This window comes from Daphnia pulicaria, chromosome 1 (assembly GCF_021234035.1).
Source record: "Daphnia pulicaria isolate SC F1-1A chromosome 1, SC_F0-13Bv2, whole genome shotgun sequence".
In the NCBI taxonomy this organism is placed as follows: Eukaryota; Metazoa; Arthropoda; class Branchiopoda; order Diplostraca; family Daphniidae; genus Daphnia; species Daphnia pulicaria.
The window spans coordinates 34,819,181-34,829,829 of NC_060913.1; the positions used below are offsets into that span (position 1 = coordinate 34,819,181).

At 39.0% G+C, this 10,649-nt stretch overlaps 1 protein-coding gene across 1 annotated transcript; it reads left to right on the plus strand.

The window, feature by feature from the left end:
• The first annotated feature begins 2,491 nt into the window (after window positions 1–2,491).
• Window positions 2,492–3,811, plus strand: LOC124322727. Its single transcript, XM_046784295.1, has 3 exons — window positions 2,492–2,665; window positions 2,738–3,281; window positions 3,339–3,811. Exons 1-3 carry the CDS (start codon window positions 2,492–2,494, stop codon window positions 3,809–3,811), a joined length of 1,191 nt encoding a protein of 396 aa, XP_046640251.1.
• Window positions 3,812–10,649: the final 6,838 nt, after the last annotated feature.

Here is a 10,649-nt window from a genome sequence, read left to right on the forward strand (position 1 = left end):
CATTTTAGCTGTTGTACCTCAAACAATTAGTAATTCGAAGTTTTATTAATGAGCACTATTTCAACATACTTTTTAATTATGTGTGTAAAAAAATGAAAAAATCGTACCAGGGGATCACATATAAATTTTCAATTAAAAGTTAGAACATAAGAAATGGGGGTCTAATTTTAAATAGTTTTTGGTTTTTATTACATGTAATCAAACTGTGTGTGTTAATAAACGTGTGTTTCTAATTTAAATCTTTTTTGTGTAGATTTACAATTTTTTTTTTTTAATTTTGATGTTACTGAAATTGGTTTCCGCGTCGAAATTTTTTCGCCGTGTTTAACACGGCGCTTATGGCGCTACGCGTCTTGTTAAAATTGTTGCTACATAAAAACTAAATAACCTAAAAATTCCCAAATAGTTTAGTTTTGTAGCCAATATAACCTAGTTTACTTTTTTTTAATTATATCTTATGAATATAGCACAGTAAAAAAATTATAACCATTACAAAAAAAAATATCCTTTTTTTAGGTTTTTCCAAATTCCGCAAAATTCAAGTTCCTTTTACAACACACCCGCTAGGGTGACATTTTCGGGGGGAGGGGGCGCTGCCACTTTTACTCGACTACAACTGTACAATTGAAACTTATTGTTATTGTGATAAAAAAATTCAAAATGTTGAAGTGTCGAAAAATAGGAACGAGGAGTAATCTTAAATTTGATAACACGGCCTGCATATTTTGCAAAGTAAATCCAAAACCTAATGATAAAGAAAACATCCCTTATGTACAAACTTTAAATTTTGAACAAAAAATTGTGAAAAAGTGCAAATCTAGAAATGACAGCTGGGCAAATGAAGTGTTGGCTTACGTCATGGGCATTGTTGATTTGTTAATACACAATACGTGTTATCATATTTCATGTTATCAGCGTTTTGTGAATGGAAAAAATAAACCCGGTGCTATTGATCCGCCGAGTGCTATTCCTTCTAATAACGTTAACGATTTAAAACGGAGAGGAGTGAAAAGAAAGAGTGAACAACATGTTGCTGGTCTTACTAGTGACAACGAGAGAAATTTGGCTTTTCTTCAAGCAGTGAAATATTTACAAGAGATGGACGAAGAGTTATTCACTATTAAAGATTTCAGCAAATTAGTGGGTTCATATGGTTGTGAGCCATACTCTGCTACTTACATAAAGTCAAAGTTGCTTGATTTTTTTGGATGTGATATAACGTTTTTTAGTAGTAACGGAATTTATGACATAATTTGTTTGTCAGCATTTACAGTAAAGATTGTACATGCATTTTATTTAAAATCAGAAAAAAATAAATTGTACTCGGCAGAAGAAAAAAAACTACGAACAATGGTGGATGCAGCAAAAATAATCATACAGGACTTGAAGACAATTAGTAAAAATTCAGAAATATATGATATCTTCCAGAGCCTGGAAAGTCCAAAAGATACTCTCGAATTTGTGCTTGCCTTACTACAGATTTTCTTGACAACAATTATTACTGCGAAAAGCAATCAATCCAAAAGTGCATCTGTTGCACAATCAATAATGCAGTTGTCGTGTCCGAAGACAATTGTAGAACCATTACAGGTATTCTTATCTATATTTTAATAAACATTTCATTGATTTCAATTTCAACCGTATTACAGATAGGACTTGCAGTACAACTTCATTTACTCCATGGTTCAAGATCCTTAATTGATATACTTCACAGCCACGGATTTTGTTCTTCATACAATGAAGTACTGAAATTTGAAATATCCGCTGCCGTTACTTCAAACACAAACCTAGACATATCCCAAGATTCCTTTGTTCAATATGTTGCTGATAACGCTGACCATAATTTGTGTACTTTAGATGGGAAAGGAACATTCCATGGAATGGGCATCATTGCTACCATAACACCATGTTCTAAGAAAGTAAACTACATAGTTCCAAGGAAAAAGGTAAATTTTACTAGTTACGTTTTTCTAAACGAAAATAAATTTTTTTTATAGGTTACAAATGATGAAATACTGCAATGTGGTGAAATAAAAATAATTAGACACTTAATCGACTACAAAATATTGTCCACAATCAAATTTCGGAAATTGGAACCTTTATTTTAAAAAGACAGGACTACAAATCTGGATTTACTTTGGCTAGCATCGTGGTCATTTAAGACCAGGTTGAAAGACCAGGTTGGCAAGGATCCATGGATGCAGCACTGTCAAGCAATAGCCACCCAGGAAAATCTGAAGTAGTTTTCCTCCCAATGATAGGCATGTCGGCCAGCGATGAGAACTGTATATATACAACTTTGCATTTCATCGCTACTCAAGCAAAAAACAACGGCTATACTCCCATTTTGACGTTTGATCAACCATTGTGGTGGAAAGCCATGTTAATTATTGAAAATGCAGATCCTTCATGCCCAATCAAAAAGATTATTTTGAAACTAATAGGAGGTTTTCATACACTTATCAGTTTTTTAAGTAGCATTGGTCATGTCATGGCAGGATCCGGTATAGAAGAAATATTATCGCTCATTTATGCCGAAAATAGTGTTCCTCACATGTTGAGTGGAAAGGCTTACACAAGGGCAGTTCGAGGTTTTCTTTTACTTGAACGTGCCATCAATGCTCTAATTCATGAGGATACAATTTTCAAAAACGACAGTATCGTGGTATGTAAACAACAGTAATTTGTGATATATATTTCATTACAACTAAATCATTTGAACATTTTACAAATGTAGGAATGCAATAACAGTGACAGTACTCAATCCAACACTGATGATGACATTCAAACATCTACATGTTTAAGTAACGTTGACTATGATGAAATTAATCGTCTGTACAGCATTATGATGAGTGGTGTGAGCTTGGATAACTTGGATTTTCTGAATCAATCACCAACGATTCGTAAATTGAAGACAATTGTCGTTGACAATATCAAGAATAATTCAAATTGCAAGACTGGAAAACTATGGATTCAATTGCTGGACATGGTTTCAATAATGAAGAACTTTATTAAAGCAGAACGAATGGGAAACTGGATGTTACACCTTGAATCTACTTTGAAAAGGTTACCCTCCTTCGCAGCAACCGGGCATAATAACTACATGAAGTCAAGCTATTTTTATGTACAGAATATGTTGAAATTGGCGGATGAAAACAAAAACGTACACGAAAAATTCTTGAACGGATTACATGTTGGCAGAATAACAGATAAGCTCTGGGCAGGACTATCACATAACCTTATCATTGAACAAGAACTTATGCGAGCAATGAAGTCCACTGGTAATGAAAATTTTTAGTTATTTAACTTGAATATTTATCAACAATCTCTTTGTAAAGGTGGCATTACTCGTAGAAAAGGGATGGATGAACTCGATCGATTAATTTGGGTTTTATCTAGACCTACTTGCTCTAAAATTAATTCACTAATGCAGAATGTCATAGGAGTCAAACTCTCTACAGCTGAGCAGCATCAAGAGCTTAATAATTCAAGGAAAAAGAGGGACTACACAGACACTCATACATTAATTAATTATCTCAGACCCCACATTCCTTTAAATGGAGGACAAAACGAACTAAAAAACATTTCAACTGGAGTGTTGTCTGTTTGTAGTGTTAACGTTTATGAAGCCAAAGAAGTAGGACATAAAATTATTCAAAAAATGTCTGGATCATCTATTGAAGCTTTTACCGCACGGAAGAAAGATCAATGCATTTTAATGACTGAAAAATCGAATCCTGGAGCAAACAAGAAAAGCGTCAATATTGACCCAAATTTACTTTTTCAAAGAATTATTGTCTTGTTAACATAAAAAAAGAATCATGAATTGAATGTATGAATAATCAAGTTATTTAATCTGCAATCATTAATCTCTTTTTCTTTCTCAATCAATAGGCGGATCCACTAAATCAAAATGGCTCCAACAACAGCAAAGACATCAAGATCTAGCGTGAAAGGCCTCATAACAAAAAAGATTAATCAGCCGAAGACGTACGACTTAGTCGAAATGACATTGAAGACGTCAAATGAACTGGAAGATTTAAAATTAGATCTGAAGGAGACATTCGGAAAATTCCAGCAGCTTTCCCTTAAGATCCAAGAGGATCTGAATACAATGGATGCGCCCCAAGAAGATTACGAGACAGAAGAAGATTATTGCAGAAATGTGAAAGACGAAATCAACGCAGCCAGAGTAATTCTGAAGACGAAACAGATGGAATGGGATGCCATTAAGAAAACAGAAGAGGAAGATCTGGAGGCGAAAAAAGCATGGAAACTGAAAAAGCAAGAAATGGAAAAAGCGGCGGAGATAGAAAAGCAAAAGGAAGAAGACAAGAAGCTTTTACATTTGCTCCAACAGCAACAGTTTCAACAGCTAAATACGGACAACATGCAACAAGTTATAGCCGCAATTCCAGCAGCAGCCGCACCCAATGTGACTGTGAACGCGCCGGTCGGAGTCGCACAAGCAACGCGACTCCCACAACGACAGATTCGTCACTTTCAAGGCGATATCCTGGAGTGGACCTCATTTTGGGAGACGTTCCACAACGCAGCCATACATTCCTCAAGCCTCACAACGGTACAAAAATTTGACTATTTGAAAGAATATGGGAAGGGGAAATCCCGTCTTTTTGTCGAGAATTTAGAGCTCACCGATGCCAATTACCAAATCGCCATCGATGAGCTGAAAAAAACTTACGGAAAAAAGGAGGTGCTGATCAGCGCCCATTTTGAGAAATTGGATTCTCTTCAGCCAGTAAGAGACGCGAAGGACGTCGCAGCTCTGCGAAACCTTCAGCTTACAATCCAATCCCACATCAGTGCATTGGAAACTCTCGAAAAAGGAAAAACAACCTACGGGAGCCTCCTTGGGACCAAGCTAATCAAATTGGTCCCGTACAAACTTCAAGAGAAATGGTCTGAAGTGGAAACTAACGACTCTACACTGTAGAGTATGCGATCCGCTACACTGTAAAAAATGCGATCCGCATTGCCATAATCGGATTATGGCAATGCGGATCGCATTTTTTTACCGAAATTAACACTAGCTGAAGAACACGTCATTGCTTTAGCACGAATCTTCATCGTGATAATTAAATTGACTGGATACCAACATGGCGAACGGCAATGTGGAAAACTAGGCCACGCCATTGCTTATGCACAATACGGAGAGCATCTTGAAGAAAAGATAAATGAAAAAAGACGAAATAGAACTAACCGGAAATTCCCTTACATTAACGATTTTTACGATGCGCTGAGCATCGTTTTCGTTGGATCTCATTTGCAATGGGCAGCACTTGTAGCTGACAAGCACCACAAAATTTGGCACCCTATTCAAGTCCGTAGCGAGGTCATCTTCTTGTGGTTGGGCGCACTGAAACACTTCAACTCACGTTACAAAGACATTGTCATTGACGATTCACAAGAAATGAAGATGGCCTTAACCAAAATTCCAGATGAATTAATATCTCGTGCTTCAATTGCGGAACACGATACAGAGATAAAAATAGATCAAATCGTTTCTCAACAGTCGTCTGATGTAGATGCAGCCAACGACCAAGACACAGAAACTACGATCGAAGACTCCAGCGGAAAACCAAATCTCTATCCCATGTCTTTCCTTACTAGAACTTCACCAACCAACTCGAATGAACTGTCCTCCAGTGAGGCAGCATTTTAAGGTATCACATAGCTCAACGTAATACTTCCTCATTCCTATTGTAAATATATGCATTTTCTTACTAGGAATATCGGAAACCCTGGCTCAACCTGATGGATTTCGATACCTCAGACAAAGCAAATACAAGAAAGGCTGGAATGCATCCAATGAGGAAGATTTTGAAACCGCGCCTAAATTAACTAATCAATCAAAAACTCACAAATGGTGTTATGACCATGAAACCGAAGATTGTGTCACCATTAAGCAAGAAGATGAACCATTAAATGAATTTGAACAAAACGATCACTTGATGTATTCAGCTTTCCCCCATCTCTTCCCTCTTGGTAGAGGAATAAGGAAAAATGGAAGCATACCTATTAAAGATATGCGACACATGGAATTGCAATGGCATGGAAAATTTGCTAATTGCATGCGATTTCTCTTTCTGCTCTTCGACCAATGGCAACGACATATCACGTGCCGATCAATTCAGACTACCGTTAGGACAAACAAATTGTCAATGGAAACATTCAGTCAAATGGTTTCGGATCCGAAATTTCTCAGCCAATTGGAAGAAGCGAAGAATAGGCCCAATCATCCCAAATCACTGAAACTTCTTTCAAAAATCACGCCTCACTTGTCTTTAATCAGTAAAAAAGTTCCATATTCAGTAGCAGCAAGATCTGCTACCGTAGGTCATCTCATGAGCATGGTTCGCTATTTTGGACCACCTTCCATCTTCTACACTCATTCTCCAGATGACACTAACGGATTACTCAATTTACGATTTACTCTTCCTATGACAAACAATTGGTCTTTTCCGGCAACAGAAAGCGGTTTTGCCGAAGCCATGCGTAATCACCAGACAGATTTCCATGGCATCTCATTTAGTGAATCGGCAAAAAAAACAATGTTAGCTCTTGGTCCAATTTCCGCTGCCCAAATGTTCCAAATCATGACTGAGGCTTTCTTCGTTCATATGTTGGGAACACCACCTGACGGAACAAGCAAAAAAAAAAGTATTCCTTTATCTAAACGTCAAGCAGGAATATTCGGTACACCAGTGGCGTCCTTCGGCTGTACAGAAGAACAAGCTCGTGGTTCTCTTAACATGCATATTTTGTTTTGGGGTGGATTAACGCCTAACCTACTGCAAACTACAGGTGGCATCCCGGGTTTGAAAAGATACATTGCCGAGGCAATCAACCGTGTGGTTTCAGCACAACTAGAGCCGACTATTCATTTGAAACACTTATTACGAGATTTGAACAACGAGAAACCACCTCATGCTGCGTTTTTCAATCCACATCATCCTGTCCGCGAGAAACAGCAATACATTCAAGATTTCCAACGAACCGTCAACTTATGCAACATACACCAACATGGTCTCACATGTTTCAAGAAAAAGATAGGGAAGACATGCTGTCAACGAGGACGTGGCGTACATCTACGAGAGGAAACTGGTTGCTTGCAAATCGTAGCCAAGAAAACCGATCCAAGTCAACTAGAAGTGTCTTTTGAAGTACTTCCTTTCATCCTTCCACCAGACGAGGCCGTGACAACAAGAAGGAATTTTTCACAACTACCTGTTGCAATGCGAGATAAGCGAATGATAATGTACTTTTTAATTCGACCAGCTATTCTACCACCATTGCCAACAGAAGACGGTCGCAAATCTCCCCCTACATTGATTGAAAAAATGGTTTAAACATCAGAATTGCAATAACAATTTGACTTGTTAGCGGAGGAAGACAAAGAAAAAGTTTGCAAAACTTTGCAAAAACGAAACGCAATGGTAGTCGAATACAACTCTCTAGCCTCTGCCGTATTGGGGTGCAACACCAATGCAGCACTCCTTGGCAGTGATGTGCAAAGCAAGAGCGCATTGTGTTACTTAATAAAGTACGTTAGCAAACCTCCGGCAGAATTGGCACATTCTCTACCGCTTCTTTACCATGCCAGAAAAACCATCGACCAGTATCCATCGAAAGCAGATGACAGCGGCAGCATCATTCGTACTGGAATACACTATCTTAACAAAATAGCTAACGATCTGAGCGGCGCGATTGAAAAATCGGGACCAATGGCAGCAGCTGCTATTCTCGGCATGCCTGCTGAGACAAGTTCAGAAACTTTTTGGGTGACCTATATACATGCAGCAATTTTTTATGTAACTGAACACCCAGAAACTTCAAGTTCATGTCCAAAAAGGCAAAACGAAGAATTTGCTGATCTTTGGGAAAATGAATTACCTAGAGAGCATCAAGACGAAGAAATCAACGAAATCAACGTCGCGAATTCTATCTACAATGAAAGCCGTCAAGGAAATGATGAATCAAGTGACAACGAAACAACTATCCAAGAGGACACCTCAAATCCAGACAAGGATCCTAACATCTTCAAGGAAACGTTCATTGAAAAAGATCCCTTGATTCTTGGATCAACGCTTCAACATAGAGACGAAAACGTTAATTCTACAGCAAATATTTATGTCACACCCCGGAAAATTATCGCCGTACCTCAACATCTTCACTACGCTTATAGAGGAACTCAATTACACGAACTCAGTCTTTACGAGTACACAGCTCTAATTGACATTGTTCCATGGCGAGAAAAGAAGGGCAAAAAGTCAGAGGGATACAACGAGCAAAGTGAACCAGGAAGACCAGCCAACGGAACTTTTGATTTCACGAACGCTCATCCCCTACACGGTAACAAATAGCTAATTGGCTCCCATATCACGAAAACATCAACACTAACGTATGCTGATTTTTCATACTTCATTTCTCTAGGTTCATACATACAAAGATTACGATCGAAAACGAAGGTTCCAATTTTAGTGGTGCCACCACCAGCACCACCAGCACCGAAACCGTCAACATTAACCGACGCCTGGCGATCGCAAGCTCGAAAATTTGCGAATTACTTCCTTATACTTTATCGACCATGGAAAACGATGACTACAGATGGCGGAACACTTCCAGGGCCAACGACATGGACTGATTTTTGTTCGTTCATGTATAACTTGGTAAAAGGAAACAACAATGGAGTCACGACGTGTTTGAATCGTGTCCGATCACAATGGATTCACCACGCAGCTCACGAATTACGTATGGCAGGTAGCGATCAAACAGCTGTCTCGAAATGGCGATATGAGTGTGCCGACCGATGGAACGACACTGATAATCACTCACTAGCTGGAGTTAATATGCGAGACAAAGGAGATTTTCAAGCCAATCCCACAAAAATTCAAGAAGAAATGGCAGCCATCGAGGCTCAGAAAAACATCGACCTTTTACGAAACAAAGCTGCTGCTGACGACCTATTTCATCGTCCTAAGAATAGCTGTGAGGAATACTATCAAGCAACGAAACTAGCCTTAGATCATCTTTTTCGACCGGCACAACGCAAAACAAGCCATTCAAACACAATGACGAAAGCTAAACAAATAGTTCAGCCTTCAAACAGAGTAGATTAATTGGCTGGAACAGTGTTTCTTATGAAATTAGATTCATCTTACCAAGAAGCAAAAGAAACCAAAAAAGATACCGTTTCCAACAAACCATCTGACTCCAAAGCACCTGCAAGTAGTCGGCCATGTCTAGCAGAGGAACTTAACGATGAGCAACTGAAAATCTGGACAACAGTAAAAACGTACTTCTCTGATTTAAGAAAATTCAAAGATGGAAGAGGATCTCACCCGCAACCATTCCGCATCCTAGTGCATGGAGGACCAGGAACCGGCAAATCTTTCTTAATAGGAAGCATCCTCCAAGCAGCACTTGATGTCAACTTAACTGTCGCCTGTATTGCTCCCACAGGAATTGCAGCCAGCAAACTACCAAACGGGAGAACAATTCACAATTTCTTCTCCTTTCCAATTTTCCACGACACCAGAGTATACCTATCGAAACCTAATCATTTCAAGCTGGCTACACTTCAACAACAAGCTAAACATCAATCACTGGCATTGCTGGTTATCGATGAAATCTCCTACGTCGGACAAGAAATGCTGGCTCAAATTGAACTCAGGGTTCGACAAATAATGGAAAACGATTTACCGTTCGGGGGAATTGCTCAACTATACCTGGGAGACTTCTTCCAATTTCCGCCAGTATCTCCAACTGAAACTCTTTACCACGCTTTGCTAAACATGTCTACTGAAGACATCGGACAAAATCCACAAACTACATTCACTAGTCCTGCCAAACAAGGAGCACGATTGTTTGCTACCTTCCAAAAAGTAGAACTTACCCAACAGATGAGAGCAGCCAAAGATCCCGATCACATGTCTTTCCTCAATCAGCTCCGTACGTCAGCAGCAAAAGGAAGGACCAAGACATTTGAACCTCTCGAAAAACTAAAAGTACTGACGAGACAAGATATCGAAAAAGAACCGGATTGGATGAACGCGCCCATTGTAGTCACAAGCAACGAGGAACTTTATCGAATTAACGAGCATCAATCGTCTATTTTTGCCAAACAGCAAAACTGGCCGCGTATAATTTGGTACCAACCAATACTGGGTCTAGTGGCTAACGCCATTGATCAGGATTAAGTAAATTATCTATACGCAACTTGCCACAGACTGAAAGGCATTTTCGTTCACGGAGCTCCAGGATTTCTTACCGAAAACATTAATCCCACACACGGACTGACAAACGGAACAGCAATCACCTACCACTCCTTAGTCTTAGATCCAAGAGAAGACAGAGAGCGTGTGTTGACAGCCATGTGTAGTAGCCGAGAAGATATCGTCCTCAAATACAATCCCGTCTACGTACTAGTAAACGTAACAAATGCCAAACATGAAAATTTCGTCGAAATCACGACAGAGAAATATCAAGTCGTCATACCGTTACCTCAGACGCACATCAGTAAAACGTTCAAAAGTCAAATTCCAAGCAAAGATGGGAAAATTAGCCTTCAAACGAAAAGTCACGGAGTGGAACTAGGATACGCAATTACTCTTCACAAAATCCAAGGA